The sequence below is a fragment of the Heterocephalus glaber genome, unplaced genomic scaffold, assembly GCF_053883595.1.
Source record: "Heterocephalus glaber isolate CG9 unplaced genomic scaffold, H.glaber_assembly_v1.0 deba00001428, whole genome shotgun sequence".
Lineage (NCBI taxonomy): Eukaryota > Metazoa > Chordata > Mammalia > Rodentia > Bathyergidae > Heterocephalus > Heterocephalus glaber.
In genome coordinates, this window is record NW_028258293.1 from 26,863,247 (window position 1) to 26,885,938 (window position 22,692).

General features: G+C 46.2%; 1 protein-coding gene across 12 annotated transcripts; it reads left to right on the forward strand.

Annotated features, from left to right (window-relative positions):
• Window positions 1-1,667: 1,667 nt before the first annotated feature.
• Folr1 (folate receptor alpha) lies at window positions 1,668-21,970 on the forward strand. 12 transcript variants are annotated; one of them, XM_021243341.2, is made up of 8 exons: window positions 1,770-1,904; window positions 12,944-13,037; window positions 13,721-13,793; window positions 15,276-15,409; window positions 15,501-15,670; window positions 20,987-21,175; window positions 21,307-21,442; window positions 21,581-21,970. In XM_021243341.2, the coding sequence occupies exons 5-8, from the start codon at window positions 15,509-15,511 to the stop codon at window positions 21,859-21,861; spliced, it is 768 nt and encodes a 255-aa protein (XP_021099000.1). In that variant the 5' UTR covers window positions 1,770-1,904; window positions 12,944-13,037; window positions 13,721-13,793; window positions 15,276-15,409; window positions 15,501-15,508; the 3' UTR covers window positions 21,862-21,970. The 12 variants fall into 12 exon arrangements, with proteins under 12 accessions (XP_021098997.1, XP_021098998.1, XP_021099000.1 ...); XM_021243339.2 differs by lacking the exon at window positions 15,276-15,409 and having other exon boundaries at window positions 1,669-1,904; XM_087211868.1 differs by lacking the exon at window positions 15,276-15,409 and having other exon boundaries at window positions 1,792-1,904; window positions 12,831-13,037.
• Window positions 21,971-22,692: the final 722 nt, after the last annotated feature.

The window sequence follows — 22,692 nt, forward strand, 5'->3', positions numbered from 1 at the left end:
CCTGGGCTATACAGGTGAATTCAAAGCCCCCTGAACTACATAGCAAGACCCTGTCTCAAGAAACCAAGAAGAAAGAAAAAGAAAAAATGAAATATAGTTTTGTAACTGGCTAGATTTAAAGATTAGTATTATGAGTACTGTTTTGCCTAGATCTCATTTTAGGTTTTTTTGGGCGGAGGGGTTGTTTGTTTTGCAGTACTGGGGATTGAAGTCAGGACCTGTGCTTTTGAGGTAGGTATGGCACCACTGAGCTAAATCCCCAGCCCCCTTGTTTGGTTTTTTGAGAGAGGGTCTAACTGTGTAGTTCAGGCTGGCCTTGAACTCACTATGTAGCCCAGGCTGGCCTCAAACTCATGGCAATCCTTCTGCCTCAGCCTTCTAAATGCTGGGGTTGTAGCCATGCACCACCAGGCCCAGCAAGAATGGATGTTAATAAAAATGAATAATCTCAAAGTATCTCCCCATAAGTAACTAATTACTAGGGCCAGGGATTTATCTCAGTGGTTCTGCCACCTGCCTCACAAGCACAGGGTCCTGAGTTCAATCCAAGGTACCAAAAAAACAAAAAACAAAAAACAAAAAAACCCTAAAACTCTCAAAGGAAAAACTAATAATAGTATGGTAAAGGGCCGGGGATTTAGCTCAGTGGTTCCGGCACCTGCCTCTCAAGCGCAAGGTCCTGAGTTCGATCCCTGTACCAAAAAAAAAAAAAGTATGGTAAAGAAATCACCTTAGCCAGGCTTGGTGGCACACTCCTGTAATCCCAGCACTCGGGAGGCTGAGGCAGGAGGATTACCTCAAGTTTGAGGCTAGCCTGGACTACATAGAAGACCTTGTCTCAAAAAGAAAAAAAAAAAAAAGAAAGAAAGAAAAGAAAGGAACCACCTTACCAAGGATCACTAGCAACATTGTGAATCCCTTGATATGACACAATGAGAATGAGATATCATTTCTCTGATTTTCTTGCCAAAAATGCACATTCTCAACTTAATTCTGAGAAAAATATCAGACAAACCCCAACTGAGACACACACATTCTGCAAAATAACTAACTAGTAATTCTTGAAAAGTGCCAAGGTCATACAAAGCAGGCAAACTGAGGAGCTGATTGGAGGAGGCAAGGGAGACATAAAACCAGAATCCGGGACTGGATCGTCAACCAGGAAAGAACACTGGTGAGAGATCTGATGAAACTGGAATAGACTTTACAGATTATAATATCTCACTAATGTTAATTTCCTGATTTTTTTTTTATCATTGGCTTTTAGTTATACAAGATATCAACATTTGGGGAAGCTGGGTGAAACGCATACAGAAACTCGGTTTCTTTTACAAAAATCTTATAAGGGCCAGGGATTTAGCTCAGTGGTTTCACCACCTGCTGTGTAAGCACAAGGAGCCGAGTTTGATCCCCGGTACCAAAAAAACCACAACAACTTATAAGTCTAAAATTATATTCAAAATACAATATTTACGTGGTGAAATCCAGAAGGGGAAGTCTAGAGATCACAGAGCAAGCAAGTGTCCGAGCTGGGACGTGATGGGCTGGGGGGGCTGGAGGAGGCAGTGGATGGTTCATCTCCAGGGCTAGGACAGCGCCCTCTCCCTGCCCCAGGCCCCTCACCCCTCGGCTCGGCTGCCCTTGGGGAATGCAGTGGGGGGAGGGGCAGAAGATCTGGGCCGGAGAGGCCCCCAGGAAACCTGGTTGAGAATCCTATGGTTGCTGCCTCTCCCTTGGGTCTCTGACTGTGGCTCCCTGGCAGGAACACAGGGACGTGACGTGGCAGATGACACGGCTGCTCCTCCTAGCACTGGTGCCAGCTTCAGGGGGTGCCCAGCCCAGGATTCCATGGGCCAGGACCAGACACCGTAAGTCCCACAAGACAAAGGAGGCTGTGTTACCAGGTGAGGCGGAGTGGGGCCTGGGAGGAGGAGGGGCTGATCCTGGGAGGGAGAAGTTAGGGGACGGAAAGGGCAGCTGGGGGCAACGTGGAGGCAGGAGGTGATCCTGGAGAACCTCGCCACCCCCGGGAGGCCCCCAAATCTATAGTAGTAGAGGGACCAGGTATCCAGCCCCCACTTGTGAGCGGAGGGCTTTCCTTATACCGCTGGTGTGAATGTGCCCAGAGGGCCTATGGGGCAGGTGGGTGGGGGTCCCTGGTACACCGGTGAGGACTAGTCCAGAGCAGGCACAGGCATCTGTGGGAATCAAGGAGACCGTTCCCAGCCTTACTCGTGCGACAGCCCAGAGCTCAGTGGCAAGGGAGAAGAGGAAACATGTGTCTCCTGGTCATGTTGCCATATGTACAAATGGGCTAGGTTCCCCAACCCCCTGCCTGAGACAGTAACAAAAGGGACAGTAACAAATCAGATGGGCCAGGAAGCTTCCCAGTAAGGGGCCTTGGAGGACTAGTAAATTTCCCAGGATGACAGAACAGGAAAGGACAAGAGGACAGCATGTGCACAGGTCAGAAGGTGACTGATGGCACGAGCAGTGGTCAGCCTAGTGTGGCCAAAGCCGAGGATGCTTCGAGTCAGGCGTGGTGGCGCATGCCTATAATCCCAGCACTCAGAAGGCTGAGGTATAGGATCACTGAGAGTTCAAGGCCAGCCTGGGCCTACAAAGTGAGAGCCTGTTGCAAAAAGTGTGTGTGTGTGGGAGACCGAGAAGCCAGGGCACCATTTATTTCTTTATTTATTTCTTTTTGATTGTTTTTAGACAGGGTCTCACTTTGTACTTCAGCCTGCCCTTGTACTGATTATGTAATCCAGGCTGGCCTCAGATTCTTGTGGCAACCTTCCTGCCTCAGCCTCCTGAGTGCTGGGATTAAAGACATCTGGCACCACACCTGGCACTGGGGCCCCATTTAATAGGGAAGCTTACTGAAACAGCTTCAGCAAATTTCAGCTTGAATTTAAGGCTCAGGAGAGATGCTGGCCTTTCATTCCTTCTGGCTTCCTCCTGTGCTCCCCACAAGGTTTCATATTGCCAAAGGGCTGGTGGTGTTCCAGAGAAAAACTGCGGTATGGACAGGCTCCAGGGGCTGAGACTGGAGAGAGGAGCCCAGAAGCCCCATGATATCTGAGTCATTGCCAACATTTCATTTCTGTTTGGGGGGTTTTGTTTTGTTTTGTTTTTGGTACTGGGGATCGAACTTGGGTCCTTGCGCTTGCGCAGCAGGCGACGAAACCACTGAGCTAAATCCCCAGCCCTGTGTTTTGGGTTTTGTTGTTGTTGTTGTTAGTTAGTTAGTTTGTTTTTGTGGCTCTAAGGATCAAACACAGGGCTTCACACATGGTAGACAAGCGCTCTGCCTCTGAATTACACCCCAATCTTGTTTTCTTTTTTTATTGTTAAAATTTACCATTTAACCTTTCTTTCTTCCTTCTTTCTTTTTGTTTTTTGAGGTTTGTTTTTTGGGGTTTTTTTGGTACTGGAGATCGAACTCGGGTCCTTGCGCTTGCACAGCAGGTGGCGAAACCACTGAGCTAAATCCCCAACCCTCCAAAATGGAACTTCTGTATCCACCCCACATGTGCTTTTAAGAGCCCAACTGCAGTCCCTTGTCTCTGCCAAGAAATGATACAAAGCCTTTTTTATTAGTCCATGTTTGCAGGACATAATGGTCACATTCATTGTGAGAAGTCGGTACCTGTGCATAACAAATCTTAATTCTTTTTACATCTTCTTCTCCTACCTCCCCCCCTCCCTCCATCTCTACATCGCTTTCCCATTTGCAGAAGTTCTATTTCCCTGTTCACCTTCTTTTTCTTCCTTCCTTCTTTCCTTTCTTTCTTTCTTTCTTTCTTTCTTTCTCCCTCTCTTTCTCTTTCTTTCTTTCTTTCTCCCTCTCTCTTTCTTTCTTTCTCCCTCTCTCTCTTTCTTTCTCCCTCTCTTTCTTTCTTTCTCCCTCTCTCTCTTTCTTTCTCCCTCTTTCTCTTTCTTTCTTTCTTTCTTTCTCCCTCTCTCTCTTTCTTTCTTTCTCCCTCTCTTTCTCTTTCTTTCTTTCTTTCTTTCCCTTCCTTCCTTCCTTCCTTCCTTGCTTTCTTTCTTTTCTCTTTCTTTCTGCCATAAGGGGACTAGGCAGAAATTTAAAAGTACACACTCAAAGAAATAGAGAGGAGGTCCTCAAAGAGAGAGAGATGTGCTACATTTTGGAGCAAGGGATATCTACGTGTCTTTGGCAGTGGAAATCTGTGGAATTTGAGACTCCACAGGAAGTTCCTTCTTGGTCTTGGTTTATAGGAAAAGGAAGCCCACCAGCAGAAAAGTAATGGCCCATTTTACAGGTGAAAGGCATGACCCCACCAATTTGTCTTTTCCAAGTGGGTGATCTAAGATTTTGTTTTGTTTTGCTTTGTTTTTTGGGAGTTTTTTTGGTACCGGGGATCAAACTTGGGTCCTTGCGCTTGCGCAGCAGGCGTCGAAACCACTGAGCTAAATCCCTGGCCCCTTTGCTTTGTTTTTTGAGACAGGGTTTCACTATGTAGTTCAGGCTGGCTTTGAATTCACTGTGTAACCCAAACTGGCCTCAAACTCCTGGTGATCTTTCTGCCTCATCCTCTGGAGTGTTGGGATTACAAGCACGTGCTACCACGTCCAGCAACCTGAAGACCTTTTATAGTGACTGGATCTAGATAATATAAACATATAAAGTTAGTTTATGTCACAAAGGTAACAAAGCTTAGTAACTAGAATATTTATATTCTCCCTGTTTCCTATTATCCAGCCTTTATTTTGTTCTTTATTTGTACTTTGCGCTTCTCATATAACAGAAACTAGCCAGGTGAGAAAGATTGCCCCAAGTACGAAGCCAACCTGGGCTACATAGTGAATTCAAGGCCAGCCTGAACTACATAGCAAGGCTCTATCTCAAAAAAAAAAAAAAGAAAAGAAAAGAAAACCTTGCTACCTTTTGTTCTTGTCTTAACCAATTTTTTGTTCAGGACAGAAATAACCTAGAACCTAGTCTCTAGAAGGAGACTCCAGGACCCCAAACCCAGTAATACGGTAGCACATGGAGAGTTGGACAGTATAAAGGGAAATAAATCCCAAGAAGAGTTTGCTTTTGTGGCTTTCCTCACAATAGCTTGCCCTGCTTCCTCCAGGATGTACTTTTATCTTGCCTTTTCCTCTTTTATTTTTTTCCAGTATCGGGATTTGAACTCAGGACCTTGCACTTGCCAGGCAGGCACTGTACCACTGATTTTTTCCTCTTTTAAAGTCCAAGCTCACTCTGCAGAGCCAGCTTCTCCCTCACTCTTCACTTTTACTTTTTCAAATAGACTTTGCCACTGCTTTTTGCTGGTTTTGTCAAATTCTTTGTTCGAAGAACCTGAAATCTAACTCCAGAGGGAAAGGTGAGCAACCCAGAACCCAGTAACATTTAATTGGCGAGCCACTTTTAGAAGGACCTACCCTGTAACTCTAGGACTGCCTTCCCCCCATTTCCAAAAGTCCAAGTTTGGGCCCTTGTGCCTGCTCTGTTCCCCCAGTGCTTTCAGGACCTCCTGAGGTCCCCTATCCCTGTGCTTGAGATCCTGGGGTCCAGCCCAGCCCCTTCATTGCTGCGTGGTGGATTCTGAGGTCTTGTGTACAGGGGCGAGCAGTGAATTGCAATTGCACACTCAATGGTGGGGAAGGAAACAGCAGCTACGTTTATTGAAGGTCACAATGGAGAAGTGTATGACAGAAAAGGAACACTGTGTTCCATGCAGATAAATCAAGCTCTTGGGCTGAAGCATGAGAGAGGAAAAAAGGGCTTGCATGTGCTTTGGTCTGGGGTTATAAGGGGTGTCCTAAGGTGGTATCCCAGCTGAAGTGGGTGGAGGGGAGTGAGAGACAGGGATAGCCTCGGGATTGGGATGACTGAGTTAGGTTGATATATTGCTTCATTATTCCTTTTTTTTTTTTTTTGCTTTATTTATACTTATGTATTCAGTTTTGGTTTTTTGAGACAGAGTCTTGCTATATAGTTCAGACTGGCTTTGAACTCACTGTGTAGTACAGGCTGGCCTCAAGCTCATGACGATCCTCCTGCCTCAGCCTCCTAAGTTCAGGATTACAAGTGTATGCTACCACACCCGGCTCATACATTTTTTGAAATATGTATATATATTGAGGATAGAACCCAGAGGCACTCTACTGCAGAACTACATCCTTTTTTCTTTTTCTTTGAGATAAGATCTCAATAAGTTGCCCAGGCTGGCCTTGAATTTGACAGTCCTCCTGCCCAGCCTCCTACATAGCTGGGATTATAAGTGAGTACTAGGGCCCAGCCGGAATAGCCTGTTTTGCTTTTACTTTATGGAGTTGTACCAGTGTGGCTCCCCATCAGCAAAGGAAAGAGTGTCTCTTTCTACACAGCCTTATCAATGCAGAACAGCCTGAAATTGCCTTTCAGCTAAACTGATGGGGGCAGGGGGCATCTCATGCAGTTTTCACTTGGCATGTGATTTTTTTTTTTTTTTGTACTAGGGATTGAATTCAGGATCTTTGCATTGAGGTACATCTCCAGGCTTTTGTTTTTGGGGGGTTTTTTTTGGTACGGGGGATGGAACTTGGGTCCTTGAGCTTGCTCAGCAGGCGGCGAAACCACTGAGCTAAATCCCCGGCCCTCCAGCCTTTTCTCAAAAATTTTTTTTTTTTTCATTTGAGATAGGGTTAGTGCCTGGGTGGATTTAAACTTGCCATCCTTCCCCATGCCTTGTGTCTTTTTTTTTTTTAATTATTAGTATATGTTTTTGACACATAATAATCACATTTATTTATTTATTTATTTATTTATTTATTTTCAGAGACAGGATCTTGCTATTACTTCAGGCTGGCCTTGAACTCACTATATAGCCCAACTGGGCCTTGAACTTGTAATCCTCCTGCCTTAGCCTCCCAAGTGCTGGGATGATAGGTGTTCACCACCATGCCCAGCAATATTTATTTTAGGGAATTGGCACATGCACATATTCCATCTTGATCATTTTTATCTTCTCTCTCCTTCCCTCCTTTCTTTCTCCTCCATGTCCCCTTCCAATTTCCATGGAAGCCATATGTCTTCTTATAAGAACATTGTTTCTGCCAAGAGCAGTACTGTACTCCTGCAATCTCAGCTACTCAGGAGACTGAGGCAGGTGGATCACAAGTTCAATCCCAACCTGAGCAAAAATAAGAAAGCCAAGCATGGTGGCACATGCACCCTTGTAATCTCAGATCTCGGGAGGTTGAGGCAAGACTACCACAGGCTTGAGGCCAGCCTGGGCTACATAGTGAGACCTTGTCTCAAAAATACAAAAAAATAAAAGATAGGGAGAGAAAGGAAAGAAGGAAGGAAGGGGGCTGGGATTTAGCTCAGTGGTTTCGCTGCCCGCTGCGCAAGCACAAGGACCCGAGTTCGATCCTCGGTACCAAAAAAAAAAAAAAAAAACGAAAGAAGGGAGAAAGAGAAAGAAAGAGAGAAAGAAGAGGCTGAGGATGTAACTTAATGGTAGAGTACTTGCCTAGTATGTGTGGCCTTAGCTTCAATCCCAAGGGCTGCAAAACAAAGAACATTGGTCTTGAGATCTTTGCACTTGGATCTATGGAGACTTTTTTTTGCTGGCATATTCTATGTCATGTGTGCAGTACACTGAGTATAGCCCCCTATTTAAGGGAGTGGGTTTTCTGAGAAGCAAGGCCCTGTCCTTTTGTGGAACAGCCCCCACCACCATTTCCTCTCCATTAGACTGAGCGTGGGCACTGCTGGCAGTATGCCCCTAAGCAACACCGGGCACAGGGCGGTGGGCTTTCCCACCCCAAGTGTAGTTAACTTTGATCTTTTGGTTGAGTTCTTGTTTGTCAGGTTTCTTCACTGCAATTTTCTCCTTTGTAATTAGTATGTTGTAAGGAGAGATTCTGAGAACTACAGACATCCTAATGTTAGCACACTTTCACCCGTAAGTTTCACTACCTGGTGGACATTTTTAAAAAGGAAAAAAAAAACAGCCACAGGCATGGTGGTACATGCCTGTAATTCCAGCATTCAGGAGGCCGAGGCAGGAGGATTGTGGTGAGTTCAAGGCCAGCCTGGGCTACAAGAGTGAGTTCAAGGCCACTCTGAACTATATAGTGAGACCCTGTCTCTAAAACAAACAACCCCCCCCCAAAATAAATAAATAAATAGGAAAAAAGCCAGTTGTGGTGATGAATGCCTGTAATCCCAGCACTCAGGAGGCTGAGGTAGGAAAATCACCTCAATTTCAAGGCCAGTATGGGCTACATGGTGAGTATAATTCCAGCCTAAACAACATATGGGGACCCTGTCAAACAAAACGAAACATAATGAGTTCGAGACCAGCCTTAACTGTATAGCAAAAATTTTTTAAATACTCTGAACTACATAGACCTCATCTCACCCCCCCTCCCCGCCATTTTAAAAAATAAATAAGTGGAAAAACAAAATCCAGGGCTAGGAGTGTAGGTCAGTAGTAGAGTATACATACCTAGCACATATGAGGTCCTGGATTCAGTTCCCAGCCCTGGAAAAACAAAACTGAAACTAAAAATGTCCTATTATGTGATAGTCCCTTTATCAGCTTCTAATGTGTTCCCATGCTCTCTGTCATGAAAAACCCAACTTCAGTGGCATAGAAGGTCCTGCTCCTCCTCTCACACCTCAGGTCAAGGACCTCTGTGGCCACTTAGATCTCAACCTACAGTTTCTCCTTAAAACAACTTCTAACCACCTGACCCAGAGAAGCCTTCATGCTACTTTGTTATGAATAGACACTTCTTAGAAGAAGTACAAATATAGGAAGTACAGGACGAAAGTTCAGCATCTTTGGTAGCCAGAAAAATGGAAATCAAAGCAACATTGAGCTGAGTGTGGTGGCGCACACCTGTAATCCCAGCACTTGACTGAGGCAGGAGGATCAATGTGAGTTTGAGGCCAGCCTGAACTACACAGTGAGACACTGTCTCAAAAAAACCCCCAAATTTAAGGGGGTGGGGCTATAGCTCAGTGATTCCGCTCCCTGCCTCGCAAGTGCAAGGACCCGAGTTTGATACCCAGTACCAAAAAAAAACAAAAAAAGAAAATCTTAAAAACAATGATAACAACCAGTGCTGGGATAGGTTGCAAGGGAAAAGGAGGCCTTATACATTGTTGGTGGGAGTATAAACTGGTATAACCACTAAGGAAATCAGTATGGTGATTCCTCAAAAACTGAAATTAGACATTCTATTCAACCCAGCTATTCTCCTCCTAGGTATCTTCCTGAAAGAGTTCAGGTCATCATAGTACAGTGATACATACAAACCCATTTTTATAGCAGCACAATTCACAATAGCTAAATCTTGGAAGAAGCCTGTATGTTCATCAACAGATGAATGGATAAAGGAAATGTGTTATTTACACACGATGCAGTACTACTGTGGCATAAAGAAGGACTAATTTGAGTTGTTTATAGGAAAATGGATGTATCTTGAGACCATAATACTAAGCAAAATATATTAAATATAAAAGGTTAAATATCACATTGTTTCTCTTCTATGAGAAATCTAAAAAATAAAGAGGAAATAAGATAAATTTATTAATAAATAAGGGAAGTGGGCTTTTGCAGATGGGAAGGGGATCTAGGGATGGAGGGCAAGGGTTAGGTGGGAGAAAAGGGGAAATAAAAAGGACTAAATTGCAAGATGTACATATACCAACTCCCTTCAACAAATGTATTTTTTATTTTTTGGTACCGAGGATCAAACTTGGGACCTTGCACTTGTGAGGCAGGTGGTGGAACCACTGAGGTAAATCTCCGGCCCCAGACAAATGTATTTTTAAAATTTTGTTTTATGTTATTATTTTTTTTTTCTTTGGTTTTTTTGAGTCAGGGTCTCTCTTTGTAGTTCAGGCTGACCCTGAACTCACTATGTAGCCCAGGCTGGCCTCAAACTTGCAGGGATCCTCCTGCCTCAGCCTCCCAAGTCCTGAGATTACTGGTGTGCACCACCATGCTTGACATGAATGTATTTTTTTTTAATTCATTTTTTTGGTATCAAGGATCAAACTAGGACCTTGCGCTTTCGAGGCAGGGGTGGTGTCACTGAGCTAAATCGGAAGCCCATTGTATTTATTTATTTTTTTTAATCTAGTTTCTTATCACATCATGCTAGTACCCTAGCACAGACATCTATCTACTGTGCTTATGGTCTGGCTCTCCCTTAACAAATTGTGCTCACTTGAAAGCAGGGACAAAGGCAATGGTGTTTTGTGCCAGATCCCCAGAGCTTGGGTCCAGGCCTGGGTCAGACAGAGGAGGTGGGGTTTGGTGACATACACCTGTAATCCCAGTACTTGGGAGCCTGAGGAGGGAGAATTGCTGTGAATTTGAGGTCACCCTGGGCTACATAGTGAGTTCAAGGCCAGCTAGAACTACATAGCCAGACTCTGCCTTAGAAAAACAAACAAACAAATGCTGGTCTTGGTCTTGATCTACCAGAAGGGACTGGAGTCTGTGGCAAGGTCTGGCAGGGACAGACAAACAGGAGAACTATTAACTCCTAGAACTGGGTGACACCTGATGTAAGAGAAGGACAACAGAACTCCAGGAAGTTATGAAGGTGTGGGCAGGGGTGAGGGCAAAGAAGCCGGGGATTTAGCTCAGTGGTTCTGGCGTCTGCCTCGAAAGTGCAAGGTCCGGAGTTCGAGTCCCAGTACCAAAAAAAAAAAAAGAAGCAGCACTGGATTTGTAATCTTCAGGAGCCCTGACAGTTTCTCTCTTGTGGCAAAGGGGTCAAGCTTGGGGTCGGACTGCCTGGTGCAGTCTCCGAAGCTGAGGGTGGCTGATGTGAGGTGCCAAAGGCAGGGGCCACATCAGAAGAGCCCAAGGTTCTCTCCTCCTCCACTCTGAGGCCCCTTCCTGTTTCTGGAAGCCCCGACCCCCTCCTTGCTGGCCAAATGGCCCTGACACCCAGGCTGCAGAAGACTGTGCCATCTTGTCATCCAGAGCAGGGCACTGAGGCTTAACCAGAGTCAGGCACTCACCCCAGGAGCTGCTCCCGACTTCCAACTCAAACTTCCCTTTGAGTTACTTATTCTCCAGGACTCAGGGCCCAGGGGCCTGGTGCAGAGGACAAACCAAGCTCCTGTAGTGAAGACATAAAGTCGTTAATGATCAGCCCCCAGGGCAGGGGGGATCTGAGAGTTCCAGGCCACTACCTGCAGAGGTCTTCAGAGGATGTCACCCTCCCAAGTTGCCACAGGATTCAGGTGTGGCTCACTGCTGCATCCAGAGAGGGCACAGGTCAGGAGCTAGGGTTTCCTGGGAGTCACTCTCTGCAGCCCTTCAGGGCCTTCCTCCTTGGCTGGTTTTCTTCCAAAGATTCGATCACGTCTGAATCCCCCTTCTTCCCACCCCTCCTTTTTTCCTCCCTGCACACCTGTGGCATTCACCAGGGCATGAGGCCTCATTCTTCCCTATGTGGGACTGCATAACTCTGTAATCATAAAACTCCCCTAGCCCCAACTGTGATTGAATGTGAGTAAATAGATAAAGATGCTTGTTAGTTCCCGGACACTAGATAAGATCTGTATCAGCCATAAGGTCCCAAAGTAAATTACTCAACTCTTTGTTCGAAACTGATGTTCAGGACACCGCTATCTATAGAACAATCTACAAACCTCTGCTGACCATCAGTATGTGTCAGCTGACCACTAACCTTTGTTCCTCTTCTGTAAATTTCGCCTGTTAACTTCCCCCCGCAACCCCCTATAAAAAGAGCCTCGGACTCTGGGCTAGTCGCCTCTCTAAGCTACTTTGCTTTGGGAGTGCCGTCTGGCCAGACTAAGGTCTGCTTTACTTTCCAACTTGTCCCGTGTGTTCCTTCCCGGGTTTTCTTCGCTGCAGTCAGCTCCTCGGAGCATTTGGTAAGGCCCTCGGTCTTACACCTAAACTTCTACTGCTGTTCATAGCCTGGTGGTTTCCACATTTAGGTCTAACCTGGACCTTTCCCTCGGTCCAGGCAGGTACCTAGGGAAATAGCTTTGCATTTCCTCTTGTCTATGTCTGCCTCCCTTCTCTTTTCCCATCAGTGGTACCACCATGGGCTCACATAGTTAAAAAAAAAAAAGACTTCACTGGGTGTGGTGGTGCACACCTGTGATCCCAGAACTTGAGAGGCTGAGACAGGAGGATCATCAAAAGGACAGCCTGGTCGACATTAAGCAAGACCATGTCTAAAAACAAATCAAAACAAACAAACAAACAAAGGCTTCCGTCCTTGATTGGACTAGAGGTAGGGAAGGAGTCTAAGGCAGACGCAGCAGTTGTTAAAAGGATACAGGAGAGGGGAGTAGTGGGGGTAGTGACGGGATGAAGGAAGAAGAGCTTGGATCTTTGAACAGTTTAGATCCTGATTAAAAGGCTCTGAATGTCTGTAATTTTGTGGCTGAGAGCCAATGACACCTAGGCTGGTGAGATTGGAGGAGTTGGTGGTTCTGCACATTGGACCCATGGGAACCACCTGCAGCACCTGGCTTATTAGCCTGTGTTCTGAACTTGGCTCTGCCTTTGTTCTCTGAGTCCTATCTCTTTGTTTGAGTAACAGGGTGGGGATGGAGGAAATGGGCAAGATTATCCCAGTGGATCTTGGCAGCTCAGGCTGCAAGATTTTATCAGACTTGAGCTTTTGAGAAAATAGGGTAATGGGGTTGGGGAACTGGCCTTTAGGGGTACAGTATTTTACTATTTTGTGGTGCAGGGATTGAACCCATGGCCTTGCACATGCTAGGCAAGCACTGTACCACTGAGTCATGCCACAGCCCAGGCCTGCACTGTTCATGCACTTCTCCAACCCCCATGTAGGCCCGCAGGTGCTAACGTGCAATAATTAACTGCTGAGCAAGTGGCCTTCGCCCCATCCCAGGCTGCACTCCTGGGCTCCATTCCCACTGCCCACCCCACTGCCCGTCTCCTAGGCCACTAAACCTCAGCTGTGCCCTAGACGAAGGCAAGGCAGGTGTGGAACAGAGCAGCAGCCGGAGCCAGTCTGAGAGCTGCCTTCTCTCCCAAGTAAGTTACTTGCCAACCTCGAGTCAGAGGCCACAGTGCCCTCCCCCCTACTCCCACTGTGGGTAAAGTATTTGCTGAAACTGGGAGGACCTTCTATATGCCTGAAGGCCCGGGGACTCTAGAGGTGGAGACTGAGGCCCAGATCAGAGTGACCTGCCAAGGGTTCAGCTGCACTTAGTGTCCATCCCGGAACTAGAACCCCAGGCTCTTGCCCATCAGCCCAGCACTGAGTTCTTAGTTCTCCTACTGGAAGTGGGGGTGAACACTGGTGGGAGATGTCACAGCTGGACTCAGATCTGGAGGAGAGACTAGGAAGACGGGGAGGGGCTTGCAGAGATCTCTGGCTCTGGATAGCGCCCCAGCCAGGACAGGATTTCTCAACCTCCTCGGCACTGGAGAGCTGCAGCATGGGAAGGTGCAAGGGGCAGAACCTTGAAGCGCTGTGGCCTGGACTTGAGGGTCCAGAGTCACACTTGGGTTGTAGCTTTCAATCAGACCTAGGGGGTCCCATAGAAATTAAATTGGCTAGCACTTGGTGTTGCTTCTCCCCCTACATTTAATCCTCAGATGAGAGGAAAGGGTTTGAACTGGGTTTGTCAGGCAGGGGTGGAGCGAGGGCCGGGCCTGGCCGGCCTGAGCCTCTGTAATCTGCACTCTAAGCGGCCACACTTTTTCTCCCCCAGGAGCCGGATCTGAAGAGTCGCCTGGTGCTCCGGAAGGGACAAATTTCCCTGGGCCGGCCCCTGAGATTAATGAGTGAGTGATGGGTCCACAGAGGCATGACTGCATCCTGACGTGAACGAATTAGCAAGTGAGAGGATGAGGTCAGCAAGGTGGGAATTCAATTCCGGGTTTAGGGATTCCCCACTGTGCCGAGTCGGCCCGGAGACGGCGGCTCCGGCTCCGGTGAGAGCCGGCTGCGGGGTGGGAGTGGGGGCTTGTACCAGGTGCCCGGCGGGCAAGGCCCAGGCCAGGCAAGCTTGCGTCCAGGGCGCATCCTCTTTAGCGACTCGTACGTGGGAAATGGGCTCAAGGGGAAGAGATGGAGCGATTTGTGGGAAATGAATTTGGAACATTTTGGGAGAGCCTGGGCACCTGGTGATTAGGGGAATGAAAGGAACAGTCTCACCCCCAAGATTCAGTATCTGAGGCTAAAAGATTGATTGGATGGCTAGGGGAGGTAACCCAGTGATAGGGTAGATGGCTACTTACTCCTTTACGTCACCGGCCTCTAGGCCAGGTCGGAGTCTCCCGTAGTGCTCTCTTGCAACCAACCACCCAAGTGATGCAGCTGAAAAGGGCTGGAATCAAAGTTTAAAACAACAACAAAACAGTGTGGTGGCTCATGCCTGAAATAGCTGGCAGGCTGAGGCAGGAGGATGTAAATTTAAGCCCAGCCTAGGCAATTTAGAGACTTAGTGAGACCCGTTTCAAAATAAAGAAGGGCTGGAGATGTAGCCCAGTTTGAAGGCCCTAGATTTAATCCCCAGTACTGTAAACAGACAAATAAAACCCCATAGATCTTCAGTTTTTCTGTAGCTCCAAAATGAAGGTATTTTTGTAAGCTTCTACACAAAGCCATTTGGTAAAATTTGACCTGAACTGCGCCTGCCTTGTAAGCACAAGGTCCTGAGTTCCATACCCCATACAAAAAAAAAAAAGACCTGAAAATTTGTGTGAGGTTCTATACAGTTTTATTTATCCCACCAGTATCCCATTATTTAACTTAAGAACTTGTGCTTGATTGTTGGGTACATGTGAATCATATTACCTTTGTTTGTATTACTTTTTGTAAAATTCTAAAAAAAATTTTTTGGGGGCCCGGGAATTTAGCTCAGTGGTGTTGCCGCCTGCTTCGCAAGGGCAAGGACCCCAGTTTGATCCCCAGTACCAAAAAAAAATTTTTTTTTGTTTTGCTTTTTGAGATCTAGTCTCCCTATGTTGTCACTGCCACACTTGGTAAAATATTAAGTGTGTGTGTGTGTGTGTGTGTGTGTGTGTGTTTTGAGACAGGATCTCACCCTGTAATTCAGACTGGTCTTCAACTCAGCCTGGCCTTAAACCCTCCTTCTTCAGTCTCCCTAGTGCTGGGGTTATAAGTGTGTAACACCACACCCAGTAAAATCCTAAAAATTTAAAACCTGGAAACATTTGGCTTCAAAGATTTTGAATAAGGGATTGTGGATGCTTGGCAAATTCCTAGCTATTTCTGCACACTGCCCTGTCTTTGTCCCTTAGTTGCGTCACTTGGTCCTCGTGATCACCTGGAGAATTCAGAGAAGCTCCAGCCAGGAACTGTCCCCAGCGGGTGGTGACTGAGCCACTCCTCAAGAGTCTGGGAAGAATGAACATTGAGCACTGAGCTGGAGGAGGTGGTACAGGATCCTCCAGTAGAGGCTCCACCCCCTTTTCAACCCTGGCCTCCATCTTCCTGGTGCCTCTGACCATAGCCCCTCTCTCCAGGAGCTGCCATGGCCCACCTGATGACCACACAGCTGTTGTTCCTGGTGTGGGTGGCCGCGTGGGGGGCCCAGACCAGTACTACACGGGCCAGGACCGATCTTCTCAGTGTCTGCATGGATGCCAAGCACCACAAGGTCAAGCCAGGCCCTGAGGACAAGTTGCATGAGCAGGTGGGCCGATCTGACTCGGGAAGAGCAGGTCGGGAGAGGGAAATGTTGGGCCCCACTTGGTAACAGAGGTGGATAGAGCTGCCGGAGAGAGCTTTGGTTTGCTCTGATGTGGACAGCTACTTGTTTCACACATATTATTGTCCCTAGTTTGCTTGGGTCTTGTTTTTTTAGTAATAGAAATTAAAACTAAAGCACAAATCTACAAGGGAGAAAATGCTTTAATTGGAAAGTCGAGGGAAGATAAGAAAGGACTCCAGCTAGGCATGGTGGTGCAGGCCTGTAGTCCCAGCAATTGGGAGGCTGAACTGGGAGGATCGCAGCAAGTTCAAGGCCAACCTGGGCTACATAGTAAGACCCTACCTCAAAAAACTAAAAGAGAAAGGACTCTAGCTTAGGTAGCATGAGGGGGCACATTCTGGTATAGGGATTCAGACTGGCAGGAGGCCAGTTTGTATTATTTTGGTCTCACTTGAACTATGTAGCTCAGGCTGGCCTGGAACTCTCAGTGATTCTCCTGCCTCAGTCTCTGTAGTGCTGGGATCACAGTGTGACCACCACATGGGGCTGGGAGGCCAGCTTTTAAGGTCTGGCTGATGCATTGGGGCTGGCTTGATCCTTATCTCAGTCCTGGTATCATAGTTAAGAAATCTTTATGGCTGGGGGGATAGGTTCTTGTCCCCAGGAAAGGTCTGTTTGTTGTGGTTTCAGTCATGTGAGGCTCTGCTTTTCCTGAACTCCAGGTGATCACAGATTTAGAACGTTGGGTGGAGACCTCTGGGGACAGTTAAATCCTTGGAAATCCCCCATCCTGGTGTCCTCAGTCTTGGGTGAGAATATGTCAATTCAGGACTAATTAACCTCATTATGCCAACTTTTAGACACTCCCTACATGATTATTATTATTATTTTTGATTATTATTATGTGTAGAGCTGAAGAGAGATTATTTATAGTAATAAAAGATACAAAATGAAAGTCAGATTTTTTTCCTGCTTTTAGTTACCTATTGGGCATCTGAAGATCCAAGTGAAGAGTTATAGGTTATCTGGGTGTGATGGCACATGCCTCTAATCCCAGCACTCAGAGGCTGAGGCAGGGGTCACTGAAAATTTGAGGCCAGCTTGGGATACCTAGTGAGTTTAAGGCCAGCCTGAACTACATAGTGAGACTCTTTTTCAAACAAAACAAAAAAAGAGGGTTTTAAAATTTATTTATTTTTATTTATTTGCTTATTTATTTTTGTTTTTGGTACTGGGGATCAAACTCTTGTCCTTACACTTGTGCATCAGGCAGCGAAACCACAGAGCTAAATCCCTGGCCCAGGAGTGCTTTATATTTTTCATCTTCATTTTTATTAGTAAATGTTTGCAGTACATAATTGTTACATTCCTTGTGAGAAGGTGGTACATGTATATAACACATGTTAATTGTTTTTATGTTCCCAAAATGGCATTTTTTATTTTGTTTTATTTTATTTTATTATGTTTTGTTTTTTTGAGAGAGTCTCCTTATGTAGTTTAGGCTGGCCTTGAACTCACTGTGTAACCTGCATTGGCTTGAATTTGGGGTCCTGCCTCAGCCTCCCAAATGCTGTGAGGAGACCACAGGTGTGTGCTACCATACCTGGCTCAAAATGGCTTTTAAATCCCTGACTGTCCAGGATAAAAAACAAATCATACTGGGCCAGGGATTTAGCTCAGCAGCAAAGCACCTGGTTGGCAAGCATGAGGTCCTGAGTTCAATCTTCAGTACCAAACAAAACAAACAAAAAAAACCCCACCACGCTTTTAATGAGCAGCAGGTAAGCACCCAGGATTTTGCCTGTGTCCCCATCCCTAATAGTGATCCCTGATGATATTATTGTTCTTGTATAAACAAAATGGGCTGGGTTTACCTACTTCAGAGAAAAGTTGTTGACTTCTTAGGTGGATGTCTCCCATTAGTTTCTTTACTTTTTGGGTTTTCTTGGTACCCGGATCAAACTCGGGACCTTGCGGCGTCAGAGCCACTGAGCTAAATCCCAGGCCTCCAATTAGTTTCTTTTGAGACCCTGAGGTTTTTCCAACCCCTGACCAATGGTCTGAATGTCATATGGGCCCTGGGTGCTATCAGCACACTTAGAGGATGTTATATTCCCTTGACTAAAGTATGAAATCACAGCATGTGTGGATCTTATCTATAACTAATTATTAAGAAAACAATACCAAATCACATCTCTGCTTTCCAGTAGCTCCCAGCTGCCTGTCTCCAGCCGGCTGTTGACTCACTTTTCGCCTAACACTGTGACTGGGCCATTGTGTGCCGGATTGGATGTCAGTTCAATGCCAATGCCTCACCTTCTTGTTGGGTATCCAAACTACGCAAATAAGGAAGCCGGTCCAGAGAGAAGCCTGGCAAGCACAGTGAGGAAAATCCGTCCTAGGGGCGGAAATGGATTTAGAGGCTTAGATTAGGAAGGACTCCCTGAGAAGTGCTCTGCCTGTAGTGCCTCCTCTCTGCCATTCCTCCACAGCATGGGAAAGGTCCATAGGCCTCGCCCACCACAAAGCTGGCTGCCAAGCATTTGGGGTTTTTGTTTGTTTGTTTGTTTTGGTTTTTTTCCTCCAGTACCCGGAATCAAACTTAGGACCTTGCGCTTCCCAGGCAGGTGTGCCACTGTGCTACATCTCTGGCCTGTTTGTTTTTGAGACAGGTTCTCACTATGTAGTTCAGGTTGGCCTTCAATTCACTGTGTAGCCCAGGTTGGCCTCAAACTCACGGTTATCCTCCTGCCTCAGTCTCCTGAGTGCTGGGATTACAGGTCTACCAAGTATTTGGATTTAGGCATCTGGCAAACATTTGGGCTGTGGCTCTTGACCTTGCTGCACTTGAGTTTTCTCCCCCCACCCCCTTTTTAAAATAAGGTCTAATTATGCAGGGGCCACACCAGGCCCCTGAGGTCTCTTTTATATAACAATTTTTTATATATATAACAATTATTTTGCCACAACACCTTTAATATCCTGAATCTAGCTAAACACTTAATAAAGTCAATACAGCCAGATGTGATGGTACACGAATATAATTCCAGCACTTGGGAGGCTGAGGCAGGAAAATAACCATGAGTTCGAGAGCAACCTGGGCTATATAGTGATTTCAAGGCCAGCATGAATTACAGAGTAAGACTGTCTCAAAAAACCAAAGAATGAGGCCAGGGATTTAGTTCAGTGGTTCCAGCACCTGCCTCATAAGTGCAAGGTCCCATGTTCAATCCCCGGTACCAAAAAAACCCAAAAAACATAAAACAAAAATCGAATAAAAGTAAAAGTCAGTATGATGTCATAACTTTAAGAAAAAGCAAAAAGGCCAGGGATTTAGCTCAGTGGTTCCAGCGCCTGCCTCAAAAGCAAAAGGTCCCGAGTTTGATCTCTGGTACCAAAAAAAAAAAAAAAAAGGAACAGAATGTCATTTAAAAAAAAAAAAAGGAACAAAATATTTTTTGCCAGGGATTTAGATCAGTGCTTCCACTGCCTGCCTGGAAAGTGCAAGGTCCCAAGTTCGATCCGTGGTTACAAAAAAAAGAAAAAGCAAAAAGGCCAGTCACTTGGGAGGCTGAGGTAGGCGGACCACTTAAGCTCTAGGGTTTGCGGTCAGTGTGGACAACATAATGAGGCCCCATCTCAATAAATAAATAAATTTAACAAGTAATTTGTAATATGAATTTCAGTATGTAAATGTTCATTTTCAGGGCATTAACAGGTAATGATCATACTTCCAGTTGCTCTTTTTTTTGGTACTGGGAATAGAACTCAGGGCCTCAAGCTTGCCAGGCAGGTACTGTTTCACTGAGCTACATCCCTGGCCCCTGCTCTTGTTTTTAATCATCAAGACCACTGGTGCCAAGTGCAGACTGACAAGTAGTGATGTAACCTGGCTATCTTGAACAGCCTTGACTTTATATTATTCAGCCTTTGTTTTTTGGGTTTTTTTTGGTACTGGGGATTGAACTCAGGACCTTGTACTTTCGAGGCAGGGGTGGAGCCACTGAGCTAAATCCCCAGCCCCCTATCCTTTGGGTTTTTTTTTTTTTTTAAAGTGTGTGGGCTGGGGATTTAGCTCAGTGCACTGCCCCTGTCTAGCAAGCTCAAGGTCCTGAGTTCGATCCCTGGTACCAAAACAAAACCAAAAAAGTTGGGCTGGGGATTTAGCTCAGTGGTTCCCTGCCTGCCTCGCAAGCGCAAGGTCCCAAGTTTGATCCCCGGTACTGGAAACAAAACAAAACAAAACAAACACCAAAAAAAGTGTATAATTTGGATGCTGGAGTATAGCTCTGTGGTAGAATGTTTGCCTAGCATACATGAGGTCCTGGGTTCTAATTCCCAGCACTGAAAAAAAGTACAATTTAGTATTTTACTTTATGCTAAATTCTAGGATAAGAGCTTTCATTCATTCAATATATATTGAGTGTTTATGTAACTGGAACTATTCTGAAGTTACAGTTTAGCTTATTTCCTCACCTCCTGATTATTGTTACCTTTGTCACCTCAGTGAACTTAGTTTGACCACCCTATGATATTCCAAGTCCCCATCTTTCTCTCCTGGTTTGTTTTTTCCCAAAGTGATTATCATGTGACTAGTGTTCATTGTTATGTCCCCAATTCCTAGACAATCACAGAGTGGGATCCAATTGAAATGGTTAAGAGTACAGTATGTAGGTGTTTAAGATTAAGAGTAAAGCCCGCCATGGTAGCCCATGCCTGTAATCCCAGTTCTTGGGAGGCTGAGGCAGGAGGATTACCATGCATTCGAGGCCAGCCTGGGCTTCATAGTGAGTTCAGAGCCAGCCTGAACTGAAAAGTGAGACCCTGTCTCAAAAAAAAGAGAAAGGATTAAGGATATTTGGATTTAGCTCAGTGGTTCTGGCACCTGCCTTGCAAGCACAAGGTCCCGAGTTCGATCCCCGGTACCAAAAAAACCCCAAAAAACGGATATTAGGAGTTTGGGCACACCTGTAATTTTAGCACTCAGGGGGCTGAGGAAGGACGATTGCCACAAGTTCAAGACCAGCCTTACACAGTGAGACCCTGTCTCAAAAAGCAAGACAAACAAACCAAAAAAGAGTATGTAGGAGCTTAGTAAAGGTGTGAATTAATGAATTTTGTAAGCTCCTTCTGGGCTTCCTTAGCCTCTGAGAGCCCCATTCTCTAAAGGTAACTCCTGCAAATATTTCCCTGATGGACTTTGACTGTGTTGGGGAATCAAGGACTGAAAGAGGGAGACTGCATGTGGGATTCTGGCTGTGCTGGTGTGGACTCAGCCCTGTGTCTTGTCCCATGCAGTGCAGTCCCTGGAAGAAGAACTCTTGCTGTTATGCCAACACCAGCGAGGAAGCACATAAGAATATTTCCAACTTGTATAGATTCAACTGGAACCACTGTGGAGAGATGGAGCCCACCTGCAAGCGGCACTTCATCCAGGACACCTGCCTCTATGAGTGCTCCCCCAACTTAGGGCCCTGGATCCAGCAGGTAAGAGAGTGCTCCTGGGACCCCCAAACCAGCACAGCTGCTGGGATTTCCAGACATCTCCAAGGGCTGCGCCTCCAGCTCCAGCTCTATTCAGGGCTGAAGTGCTGAGGTTCTTCTCCCAAACCTCCCAGGTGGACCAAAGTTGGCGCAAAGAGCGGATCCTCAATGTGCCGCTGTGCAAGGAGGACTGCCAGCGCTGGTGGGAGGATTGCAAGACCTCCCTGACCTGCAAGTCCAACTGGCACAAGGGCTGGAACTGGGAAAAAGGTGAGGGCTGGGATGGGGCAGAAGGAAGGAAGCAGAGGTGGGGTTGTAGGGCTGAGATGTGAAGACGTGGGGCTGCAGGGCTGGCAGAACTGAGATGATTTGAGGCCTAATCACTCAAGGTCTTCATCCCTCCTACAGGGTATAACGAGTGCCCCACGAATGCTGCCTGCCACCCCTTCCACTTCTACTTCCCCACGCCTGCTGACCTGTGCCAGGAAATCTGGAGTCATTCCTACAAAGTCAGCAACTACAGCAGAGGGAGCGGCCGCTGCATCCAGATGTGGTTTGATCCAGCCCAGGGCAACCCCAATGAGGAAGTTGCCAGGTTCTATGCTGAGGCTATGAGTTCGGCTGGGGTCCGCAGGGCTGGGCCTCTCCTGCTCAGCCTGGCCCTCATGCTGCTCTGGCTGCTCAAGTGAGCTCCTTTTATCATCTGATACCTAGACATCCCTGCCCTGCTGAGCAAATTCAGTTCCTGCTCCATAGTGGGGCCTTGGGCAGCCATTTAAATAAACCAGGCATTCTACACGTGTCTTGTGCATGGTTTGGGGATGAGTGGGAATGTGATTGTTTTGTTTCTTTTTTTTTTTCTTAAATTCTTTTATTGGTATATTGTAGGTATACAACACAATTACATTTCTCATTGGGAACTTGTACCTTTACATGATGCATCTTTGTTCTTATTTTTTCCCCATTCCTAGCCCTCCCTTCACCCCCTCCACCCTTCCCTATTTACAAAGACTTTATTTCCATTTTTTCCTGTTTTGCTTCTTGATTTCTATTGAAACTAGGTATAGACATGATCAGTTCCCAGCTCTGACACTTGCTGTGAACTAGACAGACCCTTAACTATTCCTCTAACTTAGGACCCTTTCATAGCTCTCAATTTCTTTTTTCTTTCTTTCTTTCTTTTTTTTTTTTCCCAGACAGGGTCTTGCTATGTAGTTCAGACTGGCCTTGAACTCTCTATGTAGCCAAGCCTGGTGTCAATCCTCCTGTCTCAGCCTCCCAAGTACTGGGATTCCAGGTGTGTACCGCCACACATGGCAATTTCTTTTTTTTTTTTTTTTTTTAACTATAGCTGTAATTCAGACCCAAGCCCAGGATTTAACCATTTCAATTGACCCCTACTCTGCTATGATCAGCTCTTCAATGGAAGAGCTGGGAATGGGAAACCCCAGTGTGTTCTGAATGGATGGCTAGGAAGAGGGTAGGGCACTACCCTGAATTCTTTATATTTATTCTAATAA